The sequence below is a fragment of the Carassius carassius genome, chromosome 3 (genome assembly GCF_963082965.1).
Source record: "Carassius carassius chromosome 3, fCarCar2.1, whole genome shotgun sequence".
NCBI classification, from domain to species: Eukaryota; Metazoa; Chordata; class Actinopteri; order Cypriniformes; family Cyprinidae; genus Carassius; species Carassius carassius.
Genome location: NC_081757.1, coordinates 42,503,991 through 42,529,619, shown reverse-complemented (window position 1 = coordinate 42,529,619; position 25,629 = coordinate 42,503,991). Strand labels below are relative to the sequence as shown.

The 25,629-nt window shown below is 34.9% G+C and overlaps 2 protein-coding genes across 6 annotated transcripts in view; both read right to left on the bottom strand.

Annotated features, from left to right (window-relative positions):
• LOC132115358 (26S proteasome non-ATPase regulatory subunit 9-like) overlaps window positions 1-1,458 on the bottom strand; it is a 110,894-nt gene extending 109,436 nt beyond the window's left edge. The window contains exons 1-2 of one of the 2 annotated variants that reach the window (XM_059523804.1): window positions 1,432-1,458; window positions 1,194-1,329 (exon numbers count right to left, since the gene is read on the bottom strand). In XM_059523804.1, the coding sequence (XP_059379787.1) occupies window positions 1,194-1,319 (126 nt within the window). In that variant the 5' untranslated portion in view covers window positions 1,320-1,329; window positions 1,432-1,458. Of the gene's footprint in view, window positions 1-1,193; window positions 1,376-1,431 lie in introns of those variants that run through there. The other variant, XM_059523812.1, reaches the window with a different exon arrangement.
• Window positions 1,459-4,877: 3,419 nt separating this feature from the next.
• lrp4 (low density lipoprotein receptor-related protein 4) overlaps window positions 4,878-25,629 on the bottom strand; it is an 81,606-nt gene continuing 60,854 nt past the window's right edge. Inside the window, exons 22-39 of one of the 4 annotated variants that reach the window (XM_059539199.1) lie at window positions 24,344-24,475; window positions 21,723-21,863; window positions 21,549-21,635; window positions 21,279-21,450; window positions 18,755-18,917; window positions 17,984-18,209; window positions 16,526-16,829; window positions 15,671-15,889; window positions 14,422-14,556; window positions 10,558-10,666; window positions 10,141-10,333; window positions 9,298-9,411; window positions 8,184-8,286; window positions 7,994-8,058; window positions 7,822-7,909; window positions 7,589-7,730; window positions 7,315-7,392; window positions 5,235-5,373 (exon numbers count right to left, since the gene is read on the bottom strand). In XM_059539199.1, the coding sequence (XP_059395182.1) occupies window positions 7,351-7,392; window positions 7,589-7,730; window positions 7,822-7,909; window positions 7,994-8,058; window positions 8,184-8,286; window positions 9,298-9,411; window positions 10,141-10,333; window positions 10,558-10,666; window positions 14,422-14,556; window positions 15,671-15,889; window positions 16,526-16,829; window positions 17,984-18,209; window positions 18,755-18,917; window positions 21,279-21,450; window positions 21,549-21,635; window positions 21,723-21,863; window positions 24,344-24,475 (2,435 nt within the window). In that variant the 3' untranslated portion in view covers window positions 5,235-5,373; window positions 7,315-7,350. Of the gene's footprint in view, window positions 5,374-7,314; window positions 7,393-7,588; window positions 7,731-7,821; window positions 7,910-7,993; window positions 8,059-8,183; window positions 8,287-9,297; window positions 9,412-10,140; window positions 10,334-10,557; window positions 10,667-14,421; window positions 14,557-15,670; window positions 15,890-16,525; window positions 16,830-17,983; window positions 18,210-18,754; window positions 18,918-21,278; window positions 21,451-21,548; window positions 21,636-21,722; window positions 21,864-24,343; window positions 24,476-25,629 lie in introns of all 4 variants that reach the window. The other 3 variants (XM_059539190.1, XM_059539174.1, XM_059539183.1) reach the window with 3 other exon arrangements.

The following is a 25,629-nucleotide window of genomic DNA, read 5'->3' as shown; positions in this document are numbered from 1 at the left end:
GTCCATATCGATATTTGATTCATTTTACAGCCCTAATGTAGATGTATTCATTCAAAAATAGTTTCGCAAACACAGACGGGGTGAATTTATGAATGAAAGTGTAAAAGTTCTGACACAAAACTAAGTTGTTACTTGTCCACACGCTTTTTTAAGTGGGTTTATGTTCGACACTAGGCTAACGTTACATAGTTTTGCTTCAGGTAGAATGATAAGGCTAATTATATATGCATGCCACTTTCTGAAACAACCTTTTAACGTTAATAATGAACACGATGTTAATATAGCCTGCCTGTGATGAAATGCCGACTGCACACATACACATGCTTAGTCTTGGGATTTCCACAACTTCCCTTGATCATCCTCACAACTAATTGCTTGTAGCCATTTTGTCATCTTTTCTGGCTCTGTATGTTTATTGGGAAGGATGTAGAACTTCAATTCATAATTAGTTAGTTTATTGGAGGTACAGAAAACGACACAGCAACTCTTCTGCGTGATTGTCCCGTGTATTTCAATTGGCGCCAAGGCAATGTTTTCCCCCACGGGCTAAATTCACATCACGTGACGGGGCGTTCCCGGGGGCATTCCCAGACCAACCGTCTGTATCTATGCAAGGATTTTGTGTTTGTATTTTTTTCCATACCAAACCACGCCCCTCCATAAGCCCCTCCCCCATAACAAAGCCACGCCCCCAGGAACTCACGCTAAGCTGAACTCAAAAGTTGGCAGCCCTGTTTTATTCATTTTTGGCATTAATCTTACTCCATACAAACTATTTTGTTGAAGATGCTGTATTTCACTGTTTTGGTGAAACATTTAATAAAATCAAACTGTAAAGTATAAATGGCATTTATATTTAGGCCGCCATCAAGTTTCCCTCATTATTGTAGTTCTTGTTTACACATTAAACGTTACACGCTTTCCAAATGCAGTGAAGTCACGCAAGGCACGATACATGAACGTAATTTTCGAGCGCCAAAGCAGTATTTGATCGTTACAGCTTAAAGATATAAACGGTTAAACTTTTAAAACCGTTGCGTTCAAATCCACTTCATCTGTTGCGCTACAAAGATCGCGTTCTGTGATAGCGACCGAATAAACAGCTCCCAAGCAGCAGCAAAGTGTCTCTTTGTGTTTAATAAGACAAAACTAATGTAAATGTATAGATATTAATATCTATGGTTTGAACTTACGGTTTGGAGCATGTCGTGGTATGCTTTAATTTGCTCTTCAATGTCATCCTTTCTCTTTATTAGCAGTCGAACATCCTCTTCAGTAACATTTGTCTTACCAGCGTTGTTTTCCTCGGTCATTTTCATCACAAGTGCTGCCAAATATTGCCAAAAAGCGACGGAATGGTCTTTATTAAAGTAATATCTAATATAAGTATATCTTAACTAAAGATTGGGGGTATTTTATTTCAATAAAACTTCCAAACGTTCTCTCCAAATGATTCAACAGATAGAAGTAAAAGTAACGTTAGTTGCTGATCCTATTTCTTCTGTGGATTCACTGAGGGGCTGCAAACGAACTAAACGATTCATTACTGCCGCCTATGTGTCGGAGTTAGTAGCCTAATAATAGTTTATTTATGGCCCTTGAATTCCATAGGGATTAATCCTTTTGTAATCCATTTATTTAAAAGAATTGTTCTAACAAAGAAATTCACTAGAACGAATCGGACTTTCGAAAGCTACATATGAGGACAGACGAAGTGAATTGGACTTTCCAAATTGGTCCGTCTCGGATGAACCGATTCACTCAAATGAATCGAATCTTCCAAAGTTACATATGAGACAAAGGACCGTTTAGAACGAACCAAGAATGACTAATATGACTAATAATTACTATTATTAAAGCAATAGTATTGAGGTGTGATACAGCAGATTTATACTATTATTTCCTATTATTAAGTACAGTCACTACCATAACAGCTAGGCTAGTTGTAAGCTAACTCTCCAATATCTTGTTTTAAATTCAAATTTATGAAGTTGTTTTTCACAATGTTACTTCTGACATAGAAGTAAATGGTTGGTAGATTTATAGAAATGTATGAATTGTGTTATAAAATGTTTTACAAAATATTAAATGTGTAATATACTGTATGTAGTAGGCTACCTTTAAAAGAAAGCGACTCAAAACAAGTAGCATATTTGTATTCAAAAGCATATGCAGTTTTATATTAAAGATAGAAAAAAAGCAAAGTAAATCACTGTCACACACAGCTTGTTAGTATTGCAAAGGAGAACTACATATACAGCATCTTCATATTTACATACAAGTTACAACCAATGACAATTATAAATATATCTTAGTTAACTTACAGCAGTTACACATGACTGGAATAAAAATAAGAAGGACAAAGAGCACACTGTTGAATAACTGGCACCAACCCTACAAACAAATGAAGTGGTTATATAATTTTAAATGAATAAAATTAATGCACGTTTGTTCAAAAGACACCGTATAAATTGTGTAAATCTGACATCTTTTCTGAAAAACAAGGAGGGGAGGAAGAGGAACTAAACATCGTCAGCCAACAATCTGATCTGAGCTGCCAAGACCAATAAACTACTGTGTGGCCTGAACGCGCCATGAGTTTTAGCAGCAAAAACCAAGTCCTGAACCCTGGACAACTTACTCCAAGGTGGTTCTGAGAACTCAAACACATATGGGTTCGTAACAATCCTCAAAGAAACTTTACAGAAAATAAACCTGTACAAAATAAATCCGAAAGCATCATAAACATGTCCAAATATACAGGTGAATATCGCAAAAAAAAAAAAAAAAAAACACGTCAAAGTCAAACTCGACCCAAAATAAAGAAACAGTTATGCATTAAAAGTCCATTTTAAAATATTTAGCACTTTTGCAAATTGAGATTATTTTCATAAACACGGTTTTAAACAGTATTTTTTATTTATTGTATTACAGTAAGTAAAATGATTAAAACTACCATGATTTATAAATACTTTACAATTCAAATATATTACAATGATGAAAGTCTATTATTATATTATTTGCATTACGGTATTGAGAAATAATGGGCTTACTCCTAAAAATATTAACAAAACGGCATCTTATTTCTTTTTATTTTGGGGTAAACATGACCTGGACATGATTCTGTGACGTTCACCCATCAGTCACATTCACTTACACATTAGCATAGCCTTATTTCATAGGCGCTAAATCATGTGCAAGTGCAGGTTGCTCTACAGATTCTGCTTAAGTGTTGTTTGTTTTGGTTGCTAAATCAACTCTGAACATACTTTTTAAAAAAGAAAAGAAAAGAAAAGCCAGAACCATGTACCATATTTATATACATTTATGTGTGATGAGACCAGTCAAAAGTTAGAGTAATTCTTATTATTTACTGTTTCACCAATGCAGTATTTACTATTGTTACTATCGGAGCTCAAATATTGTGCTATTTAATATTTTTGTGGATACATTGACACGTTTTGTTTTTAGGAATCTTTTATAAATAGAAAGTTCAAAGGAACAGGATTTATTTGAAACTTATATGAGGAGAGAAAAAAAAACTGTAAAACTCTCTTTAAAATGGACCGTAATTATTAGAAATATTCAGTATGACTGAAAAGCAGATTCTTCATGAGTGTGTGAATTCTGTCCTTTGGCACCATCACAAACATGTGTGAACGAGTCTTTCAACAGTCACGATGCTTTTAAAATGACTTCAAAAGAAGAAAACATTAAAAACCCAATCCAAAGTACAGAAAGTTCATAAATACATTTCATCATGGCAAGATGAGGACTGGATGCTGACACACTTTGTGAGAAACCGACTGAACCGACAGTCCATGGACTGAAAACATGAGCTCACATTAGAAACAAAGAGCAGTTTACTTCAGAGAGTTTCTCTCGTGTACAAAAAAGGCTCAAAATATCTGTCAGACTCTTTCTTTTTCCTTCTCACAAGGTCTCTGACTCCAGCGAGCTTCGTGCATCTCCAGAGTTTACAAAAAAGCTGTAGCGAAGTCCGAAAGGAGAGGAGAGGCGATCCAGATGAACGGAGCGAGATGATGGACGATTGGTGTGCACAAATTACATTTAGAGTAATGCAAAGAAAACTTTCAAGTACGAGGTCTGTCTTAAATCTATTTACAGTTAATTTGGCTGTTGATGTATGTATTAGCTTTCCTCTGTGTCAGTTGCTTAAGTGTGTGTGTGTGTGTGTGTGTGTGTGCATATATAGTAGTGCTGTCAAATGATTAATCCAAAATAAAATCACATCCAATATAATATAATTTATAATATAATAATATATGCGTGACATCCAAAATAAAAGTTTGTTTACATAATATATGTATGTGTACTGTGTATATTTATGTATATGAAGAGTATATTTGCAAAAACATAACTTTTCTTTTTACATTTTCAAAAATCATGTTTTTTATTGTTATCATGTCTTCATTGTGTTAGTTCACTGTATTTTTTATTTTGTTGCTATTTTTTTAACCTAATCAAAATAACCCAATTTAAGATTAGCTGGAATGCAAAATGAAAAAACATGATTTTTGAAAATTGTAAAATTTTGTTATAGTATGAATGAAGAGTGTATTTGCAAAAAACGGGTAACTTTTTTTTATTATGTCATCATGTTTTTATTGTGTTATTTAGCTGTAATTCTTAGTTATTTTTTAACCTAATCAAAATAACTCAACTTTTTTTTGATTGAGATTAATTGGAATGCACAATGTAAAGAAAAAAAAAAAAAAAACTTGATACGAGTTATCGGTTTTTGCAAATGAACTTTATATTCAAAAAATAAAACTAACTTTTTTATGAAATATATACATAATAAATAACACTGTATCCATGCATATATTATTATATTATAAAATATATTATATTGGATGTGATTTGTTATGGATTAATCGTTTGACAGCACTACTATATTATATATATATATGGTCCTTACCTACCTGTTTAACTTCTAAAAACAGTGTGTATTCAAGCCTTTTTCTGCTCAGAAGTTCCCGCCCCCATGTTGACCGTGTTTGTTAGTAGAGTTCACACTTGGCTCTCAGTCGAGGTTTTACGGTTGGGGACCCAGCCGGTGTCTGGATGTGTGCTGTGATGCGGAGCCGTCACGGTGTGGGCGGTGCTTAGACTCGAGCACTCTGATTGGTCGCCCTGCAGCAGCTGCTCTGTCTCTCCGTCGTTCAGAGAGGCGGAGCTCGCCTGTAGAGAGACTGTGTCTGTACGCATGCAGGCATGAAGCCCGGCTCCTCGACACACCTTCAGCTGTCTCATGTCTTCCCAGTAAAGATCCTCTCCTGAGAGCAGACACACGCCTTCCACGATGCGGATCTTCTCTTTAGTGTAGCCTCCATCACAAACGCCCTGGACCTACAGACAGCATGTGAAGTGAGATTCAATTTGGCAGACATGGTCAAACCAAAAATTACTCTGACACCAGATATAATTTTTTATATATATGTACACACACTTGAATTTATTTATTTTTTTACTAGTGGGTGCAGAACACTATACCGAGTAGTTCATTTATGTAAGTGAGGACAGCAAAATAAAGCAAACTGTTACATTATGCCCAAAAATTCTCCATACAGTGGACTACCAGTAAAATCTGGATCAAAAAAATATTCAGACACTTTGACCTGACCATGTTTTGCTTAAGTGTTTTTCTTTAATTGCTAATGCAAACTTTTTACATCAAAGACTAAATAAAATTATGCAGTGCTTGGTAACTGGTTGACCTAAATTTGTGTTATCTATTTGTGTACTCAAATTTAGCTGACAATTATAAAACCAAATTCATTACAAACCTTCATTAAGTTATCTGACATTATCAAGATGAAATTCTGACACAGTTTAACTCGTCATATTTTATTACCATTTTCTAAATTATAGTGAATAAACTGTGAAAATGTTGAAGGTGTCCGAATAAATTTTGGTTTGACTGTAATTATTGTGAAAAAGCAATGCGCTTTAGCATGCCTATAAAAAAAAAAGTACATAATACGAAAATAATATAATTTAAATGAGCATATAAAAGTGTAAAATGCATGCAATGTTTTCAGACACTTAACTGCATGTTAACTGCATATTTTTTAATATATATTAAATGCAATTAGTTGAACTTTAGCCTAATTTTTGACCCACTTAAAGGACTAGTTCACCCAAAAATTAAAATTTAGCATTGCATCACTTGCTCACCAATGGATGCTCTGCAGTGAATGGGTGCCGTCAGAATGAGAGTCCAAACAGCTGATAAAAACATCACAGTAATCCACACCACTCCATTCCATTCCATCAGCTGACATTTGGAGAAGACAAACGCAGCGTGTTTGTAAGAGAAAAATCTATAAAGATGTTTTTAATTTTAAACTATGACTTTTGGCTAAGATTCGAGTCCTCTAGCCATAGTATTGATTTCTCCAGTGAAAAAGTCATTTCCTCTTAATCTGAAGAGAAATCTGCACAGTTTACAAGTCAAAACAGACCAAAACATTGATGTGAGAGGACAACGGGAGATGGACTTTTTCACCGGAGGAAGTGTTATTATGGATTATAGACTCATATTTTAGTCGGAAGCAAAGGTTTAAAGTTAAAACATTTAATGATGGATTTGTTTCTTACAAACCCATATCATTTAACTTCTCAAGATGTTAACTGATGGACTGGAGTGGTGTGAATTATTTGTGGATTACTGTGATGTTTTTATCAGCTGTTTGGACTCTCATTCTGACGGCATAATGAACAACACAGTTGAAATTACAGTCACGTTCACATGCACATATTATTCAATAAAAATGTGCACGCTTCTTATGCTAGTAGTATAGTTATTTATGTATAGAGTACATAGTATACATTGTAGAACAATTACTGTAATGTATAGAATTACACTCATCAACATGAAACTGCACTCACAAACCATTTTACTTCTATAATGTGATGCACTGACTGGTTGGGGAACCTAATGTTGATTTTAAAACAGCAAAGCACTTCTTTTTATGGCATTAAGAAATGCATGCATGCACACACACACACACACACACACACACACAAACACTGCAACTTCACAGGCAATGTTCACGATTCATGCAACCTCAGGCAGAATACACTAAGAAACTACTGTAGCCTATAACATTGTATTATCATTTTAACAAATTGTAACAACTATAAATTCTACCTTTTTTGCACTCTAATGCAAAAATCTGATTACATGCAAGAAGAAAAAGATGCTGGATTTGAGATCAAGCGGTTGGTCACAATCACACGGCTGACTTTAAATATGGGAAGCATTATTTTCCCAATTTGTTGAACTACCTTGATTGCCATTCTGATGAAAAGAAAAGGGGGATGTCAAAAGATGAAAGGAGAAAGGGAGTTGTAAGGATGATTGAGCTGTCATGAAGAAAAACATTGGGAAAAAATAATAATAAGATGAGCGGGATATGAGACTCTGTGAAATACCGCAAAACATAAAACCAATTCATCTTGATGAGAACAATTATATCAGTCATGGCTGAAGTCAAACAGCAACAGCGCATCTAAACGATTCTTTAGTGAAATCTTCAAAGATAAGAATGATTAACAATACCTCTTTTTTATATCGCAGCTGGTTGTTTATTGCAGGTTTCTGTGCAGTCTCTATTTTAACCTCCTGTGTTGATGTCCTGTATGAAGGGTTGCTGTAAGTCAAGTTGCTCACTCCTGGATCTGCAAACTTGAATTTTTTGTGCCTTGAAAGCAAACCGTAACAACACAATCAAATATTCATCTTGGGCAGCTGAGAAAAGTAATGCATTCATAAAGTGCTTCATGAAACCTTACCTGTAAATAATGAACGCAGCGATGAGTATCAGGATGGCCAGTATTGACAGAGCTCCACCAATCACGTAGCTGATATGAGGGCTCTCATCTTCATAAAGAGAAGTGTAAATGGTCAATTCATGCTTGATTTACTCTTACACAACTATTTCAAATCAGAGTTGTAATTATTTACCACGAGGTGCAGACACCACATTGTTCTGGATGCAGTCCTCCAGATTGAGACTTGCATCTGTGCAACTGTGAGGAGAAAATGATTGGATTTTACTCACAATATTTCACTTAATTCTTAAAGAAGACATTTTTTTCAATCTTTTTTTATTATTATCATTTTTTTTTAGATTGGGTAGCTGCAGTTGACTTACTTGACTCTTGACAGGCCCTGGTGAGGTTTCTGCGTGGGGTGTTTTTTGGGGGCTTGAGTACCTTTGGGGTCTTTCTCAGGAGCCGTGGGAATGTAACCAGAGACTAGACCAAAAACAGAATTGGAATATTACACACTATTTACAGTATGCTATTTTTTATTTTGTAATTAATAATAAAGACATGCAATTATTATTCACTTGCAATGGAAAGATACTTATGTAGGCCAAAATTTGGACTTATACGGGCATATTATTTACATTTCTAGGAAACAGAGTACTGGCTTACTCTGGTTATGATAATTAGTGTTGCACTCATTAAATACAATTTTAAAAACTGAATAAAATAAATGTAAACATGACATAAAAAACCTAATGAACTAAAAGTACTTACATTACTGAAACTGAAATTAAGGCACGCAAACATGCATGAATGTTCACTTGCAATGGATGAAAGAGAATGAAATCTGAATGAGGGTGTTTACATATGCCAAAATTCTGATTCATATATGCATATTTCTTGTTCAGATTTGTAGATAACAGAATATTGGGTTAATCTGGTTGATAATCAATGTTGGAATTGTAATCAACTAAAGCTAAATAGAATCAGAAATAAACTAATACATAATATTACTCAAACTACTAGTTATGCTAATTTATTAGTAATTCATAATAAAGACATGCAAATATAGATAAATATTAACTTGCAATGGATATTCTTAATAAAGGTATTTACATAAAATCTGATGTGTTCTTATTTAACTATTTAAAAACTGAATTGTTATCCGAAATAAATCTGATATATAAAATATATCATATGAAAAACGTTACACTTATAAACACTTTATAAATGGCTCCTAACGGAAATAAAACAATTTTAATTTGAAGTACTAAAATTAAAAAAAAGACAAAAGCACATTAGAAAATTGCTCAGACTTAAAAAAAAAAAAAATACCCCAAAATATTATTAAATACAATAATCATACATAATATTACAATAACACTGATGGTAAACTGGTGGATGTAAACAGTCATGTCATGAATATATTAATTTGTGTAACTTCTCGGTGTTTAACAGTGATTTCTTGAATATAATAATTGCACATGATGAACTCACTTGTAGAGCAAGGTCTGCCTTCAGGATCATCTGGACATGCGCACACAAAACTGTTACTCCGCGCAAGACACAAGTGTGTGCAGCCCCCGTTATTCACTCCGCAATGATTCGTTCCTAGAAAGACAGTAAGTAAATCTTATGGATTTATTCGTCTCAGTGACAATGGTAACATTTCTTCATCACACATGATCAATGTTTGTATACCAGTGACTATCTTGAAAATATTACTGGACACAAAATGCTTAAAAAACCACAAACTTGTTTGTACACTTGTTTATGTGCAACATTAATATTTAATATAATTAATTGAAATTTAACTGCACATAAGCATACAATTATGGACATCTTCCTTCTCTGGTGAACGCATTCCAGGACTTCTCTTCAAATGAGCGAATTAATTTGTTATGAGAATTTAATTTAGTTTGTTTTAATAAGACAAACAAAATGTGCAGTGTTGGGTGCCTCAAGGGCCAGTATTGGGAATTGTTTATATTATATTATATTATTATACATTTATTTATTTACTTATTAAACAATTTTTTACATTTCTGGATAACTAAAAAATAAAAAAATAAATAAGTTCAATGAAATTATTGCATATTTAATCATATAATGCACCAATTGCATTGATACAAAACAATAGTCTTAATTCACTGCAATTAATCAAACAGAGAAGTATGGTAACATCTATTAGTTATTAGTTTACTCTTTATTTACCTTAAGTGTCTTGCTTTAATAATAATTCACAAAATCCCTTCAAAAAAAGTGTGTGTTGTCCATAAAGTAAAATAAAGTACAGAGTAAAGTAGACTCTTCAGTTGAGTCTCAATTAGTCAATCTTACCAGTCTGTCTTTGTGGCGACACCACTATGATGTCCATGAGGCCCTCTAAATTAGCCAGCACAGTTTCCTTACTACGACCTGTATGCTTATCTACTCGCTGAATAGACTTGGTCTGCCAGTCCGTCCAGTAAATCCAACGGTCTTGCTGTGAGATTCGGGAAAAAGGAGTTAAAGGAGAGTATACCGGTTTCAACTGGGGACAAAGAAAGGGGGTAAAAAAAAAAAGGGGAAGGGAAGGAAAGATGGGAAGAAAAAGGAGGGTCAGAAAATGGAAAGATGCAAAAGAAGAGAACAACATGCTAAGGTTATAAATGCAGAGACATAAGTGAAGGAGGACGGGTGAGTGGAGCAGAGGGTGATGAAGGTGCAGGTGAGTGACAGATTAAGTGGGGGTGAGGATCAGATATGGATAGGTACCTGCGTGAGGGCAAACGGGTGTGAAACAGGGCTGATGAGAATTTGACGCAGTTTGCCATTCAAGTCAGAACTTTCTATGCGGTCCAAGTGTGCATCCACCCAAAAGATCCTACACATGAAATCACGTGAAGTTTCAGTTATGTGAACTTGCCATGATTATGGTACAAAATAGAGTCGGAAATGATTAAAGAAGCCATATTTTAAGGCAAATGAGCGAAGTAGAAAAATAAGAGATGCCTCCCAAAGATGTTAAAATTCTACATCAGCAGGTCGAAATAAAAATTCTATGAGCGGTTTTATTTTTCATTAACATTTAGGACATGTCTAAATACTGTTTAATCTATTAACTTTCAATCATTTAAAGAAGACAGTCAGCAGATTATTGCTAAAGTGGAAGCATTTCAATGTACATTTTTACAGTAGTCAACATTTGAAGTGGATCAAAACCATTCATTAAAGTTGAAATACCAAAACAATAGCCATTCTTGTCTTAGGACAACTTTGTTGAACTTTTTTGATCCACTTCAAATGTTGAGTACTGTATATAGAATAACTACTTTACAATATATTTTAGAATGTAAAATTGCTATTTGCTATACAATCAAATTCATATGTCTAAATAGGTTTTAAATGTTTCAAATTTGAAGTTGATATTACAAAAATACAGGTACCATTGAGATTTTGTTCAGACGCTTTAACAAAAATAAAAACGTACATTTCTGTAACAATATTAATTTTACCACCAAATATGGAACATATTGAATACTCCAACGATGTGTTTTGTCAAGATTAGAAAAAGTTTTGATAAAAAAATATAGTAGTAAATTTTGCAATAAGACACTTAAAGGGAGGTGCCCATTCAAAAGTTTGAAAGTAACATTTCCATGGTAATGCAATGGCTGATTTCAAAATGGTTTTCACAGGATACATTTTGAGTGTTAAGATTTCAAATGATATCAAATTTACGATGCTTACTAAAATGTGTGACAGAAAAAACATGCAATAAAATAAAGGAGTGCCAGGTGTCTAATCTAGTTAGATAAACTCTGATTTGTGATGTAATGTCCATTTGATTTGACTGAAAATACTATAGCTTTAAGTAAATATAAAAAAAACAATACAATATTTAAATATAAAAAATATATATATAGAAAATCTCTTTCCCCATTTATGCAGCCCTCCTCCTCCCCAGCACCACCTGTCTTCTCTGTCTGTCTGTTCTTTACTCAGTTGTCACCAAGTTGGGACTAAAAGCAGTTTTCTCTAATTTCCCTTGAAATGGGACACTATAATACCATAGAAAATAAAATTTAATAATATAAAAACTATATATTTAACTATAATAAATATCTTTCAGCAGGCCTCCTCCTCCCCAGCACCCCCTGTCTGTCTGTCTGTCATTTTAACTCCATTGTCACTAGCTACATTGGAATCAAATGTTGTTTTCCCTAATTTAACCCAAAAATGGGACACTAAAGCCCCTTTCACACTTCACGTTCGTCCCAGGAAATTGCTGAAAAATTGTCGGATTGCCTTCGGTGTGAACGCAAACAAGTCCTGCATTGATTCCAGGATTGATCCTGGGTTGGGGACCTCAACCCTCAAAGGCAGATCAACCTTTGTGACTAAAAATAAATGTGTAAACTAATGAAGTAGAGATCAGTTAGTTCCTCACTATCCGTGCTGAAGCTGAGATCGTTCACCAGCTTAAGTGAACATGCCTAGTATTTTTGACTCGTACATTACATGTCACATCCTGATGTCCCGTGTAATTACAGGACCTTTACGAGTTGTGTGTGAACACACGCACAGATTCCGGTAAATCACTGGCATTGTGAATGAACCAAAATCTAACGATCCAGGAACAATTGCCAGCACACATTACCTGTGTATTATCTGGAATCTCAGTGTGAAAGGGGCTTAAACTGTGCCTTATTCATGGAAAGTACCTGAACAGTCAAAGCCAGTTGTTAGTGGTAAAGTGGCATTGAAAATAAAGTATTACTATATAGGTGTACAACTGAAGAAAGAAATGAAAAAGACATCAACATTTCAAATGAAAATTATTTTCAAAACCTGCAATATTGTGTATGTTACATCTGAGGCCACATACACACTGCAACTAGTGACAACAGTGTTTAAATGTGGTAGTGATCCCACCCTCCACAAAAAAAAAAAAAAAAAAAAAAAAAACATTTGGTTTGCATAACCTCCAAACATTGCAACGACAAACACAGTGACAAGCATTACTGTGAACAAGAAGCATGAGTACAAACCTGTTTGACCTAAATAATATTAGTAGCCAAAGATGAGATAACCGCCATTGACAGAGGCACTGTTTGTTTATGCTTTCAAACAACTCACTTTTGTTGCCATGCCTTCTAATTATAATAAAAGGGTGTTTTCAGTGCATATTAATCTTCATCTTCTTTGGCTCTCAACGAAGGCGGTGGCATTTTCTCTCCCTCTCCTCCCCCTTGCCTTCCCTGCTTTGCTCCTCTTGTCTCGTCTATTGTCTTATACTTTGACAGACTCTCTCTGCACTGCTCTCCAAACTGAAAAATCATGGATTTGATCAACTGGTCTCTTAACGCAATTGACGCCATCTTCTCGATGAGAAGCTTGGGTTCGGGGTAACCTGACTGCCCTGCAGGAACGTTCGCAGCTGGCTACACGATGGATGCGTGGGAGAGATGGTGGGTCGTGTGTCTGGCGGCTCTTTCCGTGGAGGATATTGATCAGAACTTTCAGCTGTGTTGGGAACAGCTGTCCAAAGCCTGAAAAGGCTGCCCGTTATGATTGAAGCAATGAGCAGAGCGGTCAGCATTAAGACTGACCAGAAAGGACTAAGAGAGTAGTCGTGTAAATTGGAATGGGGCTACTCGTCCCAAGACCAATCAATCAATCGCAATCTTATCTGCTTTCGACTCCCCTCAACCAGCACCACCCCATCTGTCGCCTTCGCCGCTTTGTACCGCCAGTCTGACAAGCGGGTCTGTGACCAGCGGCGAATGGCTGCAGGACCGTATGGCTGCTTGCCTGTACTGGGTTACCTCCACCCCCCCACTCCCCTCCCCTGTTGCAAGTCGTGTGTTTTTCAAGCTGTATTGATTATGTGCTTTTGTTGCTGAGGTGTTTTTCCTGTTCTCACACTGTGGAAGTGGAGCATAGTCTGGGGGTTGTTCCCCCCCCCACCCATGTTATGCTGTATTTCTTCTGCCCCTGTACTGCATTTCATTACCTTGTACCCACATGTGCAATGACAAAGTTTCATCTAATCTAATCTAATATAAATATGGCCTACCTTGGATTGCGACATTTTGGTCTTATTTTCTAAATATGGTCATGTATTTGGGCTTATTTTGGCTGCTGGCTTATTTTGTTGAGCCTTTTGAACATCTGAACTTATGTTGTGTCGATTGTAATAAGACTTTCCAGTTTGTATGAATCTTGCCATCTTTGATCATTATGTTATAGTCACTGTGACTGCTGTTACTTGCTGTACACTACAGTTATTTGTGGCTAGCATGAGAAGAAAGAGGATTGACATTGTTGGTACAGCAGGGACTTATAACAGTATGAAAGCTACATTTTATAGCTGTTAATCTTAAAAGATGAACGTTTGAACATATGTGGAGTTCATTTGATCATAGAATGCAGTCATCACTTCCATAACTGACCAAACTGTGTGTGTGTACAGAATGGCATTATGTATTCAATAGTAACAACCATCAGTCTGCAGTGTGTTTGTGGTCTAACGGTGCATCAGAATTTGGTTAATATAGATTTTGCACATGTCTATCGGCTTCCAACAATATCATTATCATAACTCCCCACTCTTTTTAATGAATGTTCCTCTTTTACCTGCGGGTGTCATAGTCCAGTGTCAAGCCGTTTGGCCATCCCAGATCTGTGTTGATGAGGACTTTCCTGTCTGTGCCATCCAGGTAAGCACGCTCAATCTTTGCAATGTGACCCCAATCTGTCCAGAATATCAACCTTGCCAAAGGATAAATTAAGAAATGCTTTCATAAGTATTTATAAAGCAACTATATAACAAAATCCATTCTGTCTCACTCTCTCAATCATTTAAATAAATGCAATCTTACAGTGTTTCTTTATTCTGACTTCAGAATTCTAGATGCAACTAGTTACATAGACAACATAACTAATAAAAATTAACCATTATTTTTATCTGTCCGATACAGTTTTAGTTTGTGCATGTAGTAAGTAATGGTATAAACAGGACAATCCATAATCCAGGATAATCCATATCCTATAATAAACTAGGTGAATATTTGACCATTTTAATCCCATTTTAAACCCATAGGTTTCTGTCTTTGCAATCAAAACGTTTCATGAAAAAGTGTGTTGAATTTTAAAACATGAAGCTTTAAAACTATTGTTCTAAATGAAGACAAAAGTCTTAAACACACTCTGGCTATCAAACTGTACGAGCTTAAAGGAAGTTAATGTAATGAACTACACTGGTGATTATACTGTTAAAAATTGTTGGGAACTGTTTAGTTATTCATGAATAATGAGATCAATTGGCTAAAGTCATGAAAAGTGGCTCAGAAAAGTTAATACTCAAAAAAGCTCTAAAATCATTTCTCTGCAGATACCACTTATTTCGATATTTTGTATATTTTCCCCCCACAACCTCTATTTTATTTTTGCCAACTCTTAAAAACTGAGTGCTATTTCAAGAGAGACTGGCCATTTCACATCCTGGACTGCCAGTGTAAATATGCAGATTATGTGTGAGTTTTAACGATGCATAAAGAAATATTAAAATTGTAATAATAAAATGTGTAACCATTAAAAAAACAAAATGTAGTAAAATCTAATGTTACATTTTTACAAATTTTCTTTGGCCCTCCTCATCCCCACCACCACCTGTCTATATAAAATAATAATAATAAATATACAATAAATATAAATGATATACAAGTACAAAAAAACATATGGAAACTACAAACACTGTGTAAAACAATCCTTTTAGAAATAGACTAAAGGATTTATACACTTTTCAGGATTAATTTTCTCTTCGCAAAGAAATACATAAAGCAACAACACTGCAATGAACTGATAATGAGTTTTCTGCTCTCACCCCTTGCTAGGAAACACAGCGATGGCTCTTGGTTCGTCCAGACTGTTATTGACCAGAACTTTCCGAGACGTACCATCTAATTGAGCCACTTCAATGGTGTTACGACCAGTGTCTGTCCAGTACATGTTACGTGCCACCCAGTCAACAGCAAGTCCATCAGTCGTCTTCAGACCCTGACTGATCACAGTTTCCATACTGCTGCCGTCTAAATTCACCCGCCTGAAAGAACAAAATATTTCATAGGAAAAAAACTATATATATATATATAATCTAACATAAGTTAACCCATCCCACCCCCACCCCCCCCCCCCACCCCCGCGATTTCCGCCTATGCTTGACACTAATGCAAAGATATTTTGTACATTTCCCACTTAAATATATAAAAACTTAATTTTTTATTAGAAATTTGCATTGCCAAGAACTTCACTTGGACTTTAAAGGTGATTTTCTCTGTATTTAGATTTTTTTGCACCCTCACTTTCCAGATTTTCAAAGATTTGTATCTCAGCCGAATATTGTCCTTCTAACAAACCATATGGAAAGCTGATTTACTCAGCTTTCAGATGATGTATAAATCTCAATTAAAAAAAAATGACTTAAGACTGGTTTTGTGGTCCAGGGTCACAAGTGTAGTTATAATATGTACTTTTAAAAGAGTACTCAAGTGTTAAGAAACATAGCCATACCTTTAAATGAATTAATAATATATGCAAGTATACAGTTGTGTTTTTTTTAAATACTCTTTGTAAGAGCGCAAGTGTACATTCAATCCAATTAGGCACGCTTTTTCAAAACTAATTAATTGTAATATTAGTTTTTTAGTATTTTAATATTAATATGTTGTAAGACGCATACCTTATAACATCCAGAGACACATCCGTGTAGTAAAGTTTTCTCTCCACGCTGTCATAGTCCAAAGAAATCACATTATGCAGCTCGGGCACAGGCACGGTCACGTCTGTGTGGTCATTAGTGTCTAGAGAGATTCTTCGAACACTGACACGATTTGAAAAGAGCAGGAATGTTTCAGGCAAATTGTCACATGATCTCCCATCACTTCTCAGCAGAATACCAGTGGGACACGCACAAGACGTCACATTATGCCGCGGCAGACACAGGTGAGAGCAGCCACCGTTTCTCCTGCCACATTTATTGAAGCCTGCAGGGAGAGGAAGGACGATTATGCCAGAAGATTACATCATTTTTGTATTATTATATGCCAAGCTCTGCTAAGCCTTTGAATTCACATGATTATTCACCAATTACCTACTATTTAAGTACTTAAAGATCATTGTTATAATGGTTTACTGGAAAATAGATACAAATGTTCATGAAGACTAAGTGGTTAATGGTTATCTGACATTAAGCAGACACTTTCTGTAACAAAAGAGAGTGTACTGCACACCTGTGAAGTTTTTAGTAATATCCATACACTATTATATTTATTATGGAAGCTTGTTTCAGTCACAGGATAAAAAAAAAAAGAAGAAGAACAAGAGTAATTGCAGAGTAATCTTGAAACTGCAAGAACAAAAGGTCAACTCTGTGAGATGACAAAGTCGCATTTACAAATTAATATTTTATTTCATGAAACAGGGAAACAGACAAATGTAAACTAAAATATAAACTTCTGCATTCAGAGAAAAAAGTTTGAATCAGCAGATTGCGATTTGAGATAAAGTCTGAATTCTGAATATATATTTGTAATTTCTGATTTATTTTTTAGAATTGCAAGTAAATATCTTTATAAAAAGAGATTATCTCACAATTTGATTTGTGAATTCTGAAGAACAAAAAGCCTTATTTGTTTATTCATATGTTCTGTGGCAAACATTTACCATTAGCTTTTATTTTTATATTTTAATTTTATTTATTTTTGTTCATGTTTTAGTATTTGTATGTGCTTTTGGTAATTTTGATTAGTCCTTATTATTTCTATTTAGATAAAATTAATATTCATTTCTATTTTAGTTTCACACATTTTAGTACTTCAACTTAAAATGATTTTATTTAGTTGAAATAAAACGTCCAATTTTAGTTCATTAACAACATTTATAATTTTCAAGTTTTAAGTTTTTCATTCAATATTTATACTTTATTTGTTTTCAGCTTTATTTTAATTGACGTTTAACAATTGTTAATATTTTTAGTGTACACTAACAACACTGGTTACAAAACAAATACATTTTGGTCTTAAAACAGGAATTTGTTTTTGGAACTTACTTTATTGCTCTTTTGAAACATAAGGCACTATTTAGCAATAAAGGATTCAAAATGCTTAGAGAATGAAAATATTAAATAAACAATAATGACCTAAAGCTCTTGCCCGGTCAACAGCCTGGATGTCCATGAGGCCGGGTAAGTTGGAGCGGACGGTGATGGTGTTTGCTCCAGTGTCCTTGTCCGCTCTATGAATACTGCGACTCTGCCAGTCTGTCCAGTACATGTGCGGCCCTAGCAGAGTGAGACCGTACGGGTGCTGGACGGGGGACACCAGGGTCCTCCGATTTGAACCATTGAGATCAGATGCTTCTATCCGCTAATGGAAAACCAGATTATTTCCATTTAACCAGCATGCATTTACATGGGTTTTCTTATTCCTCTTGAAGGAAAATGTAATTATCTATCTATCCCATTCATCCATCCACTAATCAATCCATCCATCCATCAATCCGTCAATCATCCATCTATCAATCATCCATCTATCATCCATCCGTCTGTCAGTCCATGTACTTTTTGACAATAAAAATATCAGCATTTTTAAAATTCTGTCTAAAGTTTAAGTTTTTTTATTATTATTATTTCAAATTTGATGCTTTAAAGGGTTAAAATAAGCGCTGTCAATCAATAAAATAATAATAATAATTTTTTTTTTTTTAAATCTGAAATTAACTGCAGTTAAAATATAAATGACTGGATGGAATCAGAGTCTGTGTACCTAATACACCAAGCAATTTTGAGAAATCGGTCAACTCTGGCTACAGAAATCAGTGCCAGTCTGCAGATACTGGTCAGCCAGTGTCATTTCGCCCAAAAGTTGTGTAGTGTATTACATCCTTAAAACACTCTTCAGGTCACACCAACCTCCGTATGAGCATCGGCCCATAGCAGCTGTGATCCAGCTCTGTCCACAGCCAGTCCATTAGGCCAGCCCAGATTGTTATTTATCAGAACCACGCGATCTGAACCATCCATACTGGAGCGCTCCAGCTTGGCATGCTCACCCCAGTCGGTCCAGTACATGTACCTACAGAAGATTTTTATATTATTAATCATCACATACTGTACCTGAGCTCATCTGCAAGAAGCCTTGCAAGTTATGAAAACCATTAGCCATTAATTGTGTTTCTTGCAACTGACTCCTGGACCTTTTATGGAAATTAAATCTGTCTATTAGCATGGACGTCATCTATATGCTAGTGTTTTGACAAAATTTGCTGCAGTCTCTCTATCTTCTTAACCAAAAAATCATTAGACTGTCCAATCAAATGCATTAAAAGACCAGAATATTAATAAAGTTATGATAAATTCCACCTGCCTCAGAAGTCCTCACTCGTTCATTTGCTCATTCAGTTCTACATTTCTAAAAAAATCACTGCACTTTTTTGTATTAAATGAGCACCAAATACCTAAAACATTGTACTTGCAGATAATATATTAATGAAATAAAAGGCCACTTAAGTGACTTAAAGAGTGAAACTTTAATGAACGTTTCTTAACACACTTAAGTACACTTTTAAAAAGTGCACTTTATAATAGCAAATTAAATGCTTTTCTAGTACATTTTTGTACGGAAGTTCTAAGCGGCCATGCTTTATAGTTTTTTTCCTTTTTGTTTTCTCTTTATAACGACTAAATTTTCTCGTTATCTCGACATAACGAAAGCCGTTTTCTCGTTATAATGACTTAATTTTCTCTAATAAGTTACAAAACTGCGCCAGCAGGTGGCACTATAGAGCTGAGTATAACTGATGGGGAGTTGTACACTGTCCACTTTACTGTACGCGGACCTTACTCGTGATCGCCATAATTTGTGCAGTCTTGTTCATTACTAACATTTAATTAATTCATAAATGTTAAATGCTTTAATCAACATGATTATTTTGTGTATTAAGTATTAAGAGTTTCACCAACGCGTTCTGGGTCATAAAATAACTGCTTATCAAAACCAAGGTTGACGTCACTGTATTCTGTTTGCACCTATATCTTTATTTGTGCTTCTTGGCACATGATTAGGTAGATAATAAGCGGAAATGTTCTGTGCATCTACAGTAGGACAGGATTTAACGGTGTAGGCTATTTGTGATGTGCTTTTTTCCCTTATTATTAATCTTTATTGTTAACCATATTGATGAGAAATGTGATGTATGTGTAAAATGCATAGGCTAATTTAATTCAGTTTTGTTCTATAATGTTGTAATCGTTTTTTTCTGAACACACACATACACTGCACATGAACGATCTTTTCAAACAGAAGCTTGTAACGCACATGATATCTGCCACAGCATATAATGACTAATAAAAATGACAAATTATATATAATTTTATTTCAAATAAATGGAAAATTAAAAGTGAGTTTAATCCAAGCAGCTCAAGATCTTAGAATAGTTCTGCATCCTTCTGAAGGCGCTCCGTCTGTGTTCGCGGTGTTGCCATTTAAACATATTAATTACACAAACAAAACGTTTGGTGTACTGTCTCTGGAAAAATCAACAGTGATTGATCAGCCTTTATTTATGTACAGTATTGTAGACGTTATTACCTAGGCAAAGCAAAATTTGCTGAAATATATGCTACAGTAAGAGCGCCTGCATGGTTGTCCATCAGATGCCTGTCAAAGTTGAGTTCGTTACTATAGCAACAGTAAAACTGTCATGTCATTATAGCGAGAAAAAACACTTTCGTTATGTCGAGATAATGAGCAAAATAAGTCGTTATAACGAGAAAACGACTTTCGTTATGTCGAGATAACGAGAAAATTAAGTCGCTATAACGAGAAAACAAAAAGGAAAAAAAATTATAATGCATGGCCGCTTAGAACTTCCGTATTTTTGTCATGCTATAAAGTACATTTATTTTGATGTGTTGACTAACATACAAAAGCACATGCAAATAATTTTATGCTTGATTGACATGCTTGATTTTAACTGTAGTGCATTCGTAGTATTTTAAAATTACAATAGACATTAGAAATATATTTAAATACTTGACACAAGTTTAGATAAAAATTGCATGAGTATATTTTACCATCAGTACATTAAACAGCACTTTAACCATATTTCAAAATCAATAAAAGAAATAACGTATGTAATTACACATTAATTTATGCTTAAGTCCTTTTTAAATGGTTTAAAAGCACTCTAAAGTTCAGCTAAATGTATTTAATATAAATTTTAACTATAATACATCATCATTCAATTTTGATTTACATTTAATTTAACATGTCTGAAAAAAACACTGCATTCAGTTCATACTTAAGTATATTCTTTTAATAAAAGTTAATAGAAGTTTTTCTCAAGGGTATATGGTGAATGACACATAGCCTACTATCTACGAGTCAAGTAAATCCTAGCCTGCAATGACCGAGTGAAAAGGGCAATTGGTTTACCCCATCTCATGAAACAGGGCAATGGCACGAGGGCTGTCCAGGTTCTGCCACACAAGCACTTTTCTCATGGAGCCATTGAGATTAGCCACCTCAATGCGGTTCGTCCCCGTGTCCGTCCAGTAGATTTTCCTGCCCACTGAATCCACTGCAAGACCATCTGTGGTCATCAGACCTGAAAGAGTGGAAGAACCACTTGCAATGAGTTGAGGGATTTGATAAAAGGAATACGATTACAGTAAGCAGTTTTGAGGTTAACTGTAGACTCCTTACCAGTTGAAATAATGTCCTCATATTCTGAACCATTGATATTGGCTCTGCTGATTTTCTTTAATGTACTGTCTGACCAGTACACTTTACCTGCAAGAGCAGGAAAACATTTATAATGATGTTCCCTAAATGAACATCATGAGTGAAAGTGTCTTTACATTTAGAATTTCCTCAGACCTTCTACTGCATCCACTCCAATGGCAATGGTGTTCTTCATAGACACACTGACTGGCAGAACCACATCAGCGAAGTACGGGATGTCCAAAGAAATCATTCTGACGTCCGTCCGCCGGGCAAAGACCAGGAAGCTGTTCATTGCTGTGAGAGAGAATAATGAAGGATTTCGAAAGGAACATTTCACTCAGAAATGAACATCCATCATAAACAGCATCAATAATGTTTTCATGCAAAATTGCGAATTAAGCTTCGGCAAAGAAAATTTGAATTTTGCATAAAACATTTGCAAATAAAGCAGTTTCCATCACATGTGATAAAGAGAACAAAAAAAGATCTCTTTCTGGGAAAATGCAGCAAAATATCAGCAATACAAAAATAAAGCGTAAGTAAGGAAGCCTGTGAATTTTCTTTTTTTCTAAACAAATACAAATGCTGTCATGTTATCTTGCATTTGGATGCTTGATGTTTGGGAACACAATCTTGCGAAATGGTTCTGAAAGGAGATACATCGTGTGGGTAGTACATTACATGATCTATTGAGGCAAAGTCACGTGAACTTTTTGCTGTGCATTGAGGAATTTTTTCAATAAATGCGTTTCCATTTACCTTTTTTCTTTTACTATGTGAATTCCATTTTAAGACTCCCATCCAGCATTTTTTAATGCAGCATCCCAAAGAGCACTCACAAAAATGCATGGGTGGAAGCACATGCACTGACTTTCCCTCATGATGTTCCAAACAAACAAACTATATTCTTTATTCTGTGAAACACAAAGGGTGTGTCTTTATTCCACTCAACAAAAGTAGAAGATGATGTATATTTAAGTTCCAAAAAGGACAATATACCAGTACACCATGCTTTTTCAAAATGTGGACAGCTATCCATTCAAGAAAAGACAAAACGTAAAAGGCTTTCCGAGACTTTCTAGACAGACTATAACCCGACAGACTGCTCAAACCTCTTTAGGAAATGGTTTGACATGCATTTAAGCCATGACTTGGTCAAGTGTAAACACATCTGGTAGTTCAGGCTGCATATGCAAGCTTTTAACGACCTCACTATAAAGATGTACTGTATGATTCACATGCTACATCACATTTTGGCATTAACCTGGACGACCACAGTGTTCATTCTGCCCAACTCTTGTCTGAAAAACACAGCTCCAAACATTCCTCATATGGCTTGGGTTCCCTCAATACACAAACCCAAAAAATAAAACTTCCCTTTCTCAGTGCAAACTAACTCAGTGAAGAGACCATTTTACAGGCATAGGCTATTTGCACGAAGTAAAAATAGTAGCTAGTTTAGAGCATGGTAACAATATAAGCTACACACATTACAGGTGATGCACCAGTGCATCCAATCAACGTACCGCCACCATTCACCACATCACATGCAATTTCAGCTTTAATATTGAAGCCCATTTCCACTGTGCAAGAAAAAAAAGCATGCTTTGTGAAGTCCTAATTATGACTTAAAATGTAATAATTAAGAGAAGTAAATTTTTACTTTATCATGTCACAGATGAAATTATGCCAAAAAAAGTCAAAGTTCTGACATACAAAGTCAAAATTACGAAATAAAAAGGCAATAAAATACTATTTATATCTATTTTTATTTTTAATCTCATAATTATAACAGTGTCATTACTTCAACTTAGTATGGCAGAACTTCGACTTTTAAAGACACAATTTCAACTTCTTACCCCATAAGAAGTTCTTTTCAAATTTAATTATTACATAATTAGTATCTCAACATAATGAGTTAATATGTAATATTCTGAGATAAAGTCAAAATTATGATATACTTTATTGAAAAAAACTGTCAAAATGTTTACATATTAAGTTAAAATTATGAGAAGTCCTAATTATGAGATAAAAAGTCAAAATTCTGAAATAATAAGTCTAATTTTAGATAAAAGGTTGCGTCTATCCATTTTAAAAAATATATATTTTCATGTTGTTAAATTAAAACCTGTTGATGAAAACAATGCATTCTAAAAATGTGTTCTAAAAGTCTAAACAATTCATAATAAGGTGTATAGAATTATTCACTGTATTTTAAAGTACCCTGATAACAATGCTATGCATTATATCATATATCATATTACCGAACACCAGCACTTTTACTCTCCATGTTACCGTCCCAGTTAACCTCATGGTTTCTTTTGTCATTTTGGTGGGCAGAGCTACTGTAAATAGCCTTTGTCAATCAGATAACTATTTTCACAATGAAAATGCATTAAGTCGTCCAAGACTAAATATCCCTGAAGGGCCAGAGATCCCCACCCCTGAGCAATTAAGTGCACAAAAAGAGACAAATCCCCTATTGAATTGTACGGGAAAGCAAATGAAATGCCCCATGACATCATCACCACTGACACATCATTACGGTGTGTACCCCTAAACCCCTGAGGCGACTCAAAATGAGCCTCAAATTTCAAAGATGCAACAAAAACCACGGACTGAACTGTCACCTGGAATCCCAAAAGCAAAGAACACCTGTGGCCATTTCATTATATTTCAAGTCAATTGTGGAGATATGGCTACTGAATGAGAAGTTATTGCTGGTTTCTTAGATATTCGAGACGGGTAGAGAAGCATGGACTTAGCAGCATTACCGTGAGTGCAAGTCTTGCCGTCCGCCTGAAGGTTGATACCAGTGGGACACGCACAGCTTGAGGCTTTAGGAGCAGGAGCCAGGAGGCAAAGGTGACTGCAGCCACCATTATTCACCGAACAGGGTGTCTGGGCTATAGACAAAAAGCAGAAAGAGTGGAGACAGGTGAGAGAGGGGGCTAGAAATGGCCGTTCAATCAGATGTAACAGATAACGGGCCTCTGGGTGTCTCAGTGGATCATTATACACCAATGAGACTCCATACTGAAGATCAGTTACCGCTGGCCTTAATCCGCTGTCTGAAAACCCAAGACATCCGATACGACAGAGAGTCACATTCCTCTTTAACACATATCTGCTAGGCATGCGTGTGAATTTCAGTTGTCAACAGGAAAAAGAAGAGGGCTGCTAACTGCTAACTTGAAAATGAATTATGTTTAAATTAATTCATTTTTATTGCATACTTGTAAGACATTTTACCTAATTTGATGTGCTGAGTGTACAACAAAAAATTATTGATGCTCTTGAAATAAAGGTCCTGCTTTGGCATCAATGGATCCATGAAGAACCTTTAACATACATGGAAACTTTCAATTGCACAAAAAGGTTCTTTATAGTGGAAAACTGCTCTTTAGATTATTAAAATGTTCTTTGCACTAATAAAAAAATATTATTTTAAGAGTGGTTTACTGAAAGGTACTTTGGGGATCCCAAAATGTTCTTTTATATTGTTGCGAGCCCCCCCCCCCCCCCCCCCAATAAATCAATAATTTATTTATTATCAATTATTTTAATCTATTGGCAACCCTGAAAAAATCCCCTACACTGAAATATTATAACACAGATGCAACACATCTTTAAATATACTTAAAACCGCTAATCTAACCTGACTGAATTAAAACAATGACTATAATCTGAATCCGATAAATTGTATTTTATCATAAAACAAAGCCAATAAAAAAATAAAATAAATGAAAATACAACTATAAGGATTTACAAAAGAGCAATTTAATGTAGTGTTTTCAGATACTTAACTGCATGTCAATTGCAACAGAATGAAAAACAGAGAGCTGAATTAAAATATACTTTAATGCCATTTCTATTGAAATTTGTATGTCATGCTATTATTTGTATTTGCACATTTGTACTGATGAAGTTGCAATTCATTTAAAATACACTTACTGTAGATATAGAATAACCCTTAAGTTAAAATTATAGTTAAGTAATTTACATGTGCTTTAGTATGTCAGTCAGTCAACACATCACAATAAGTACTTTAAAGCACGAC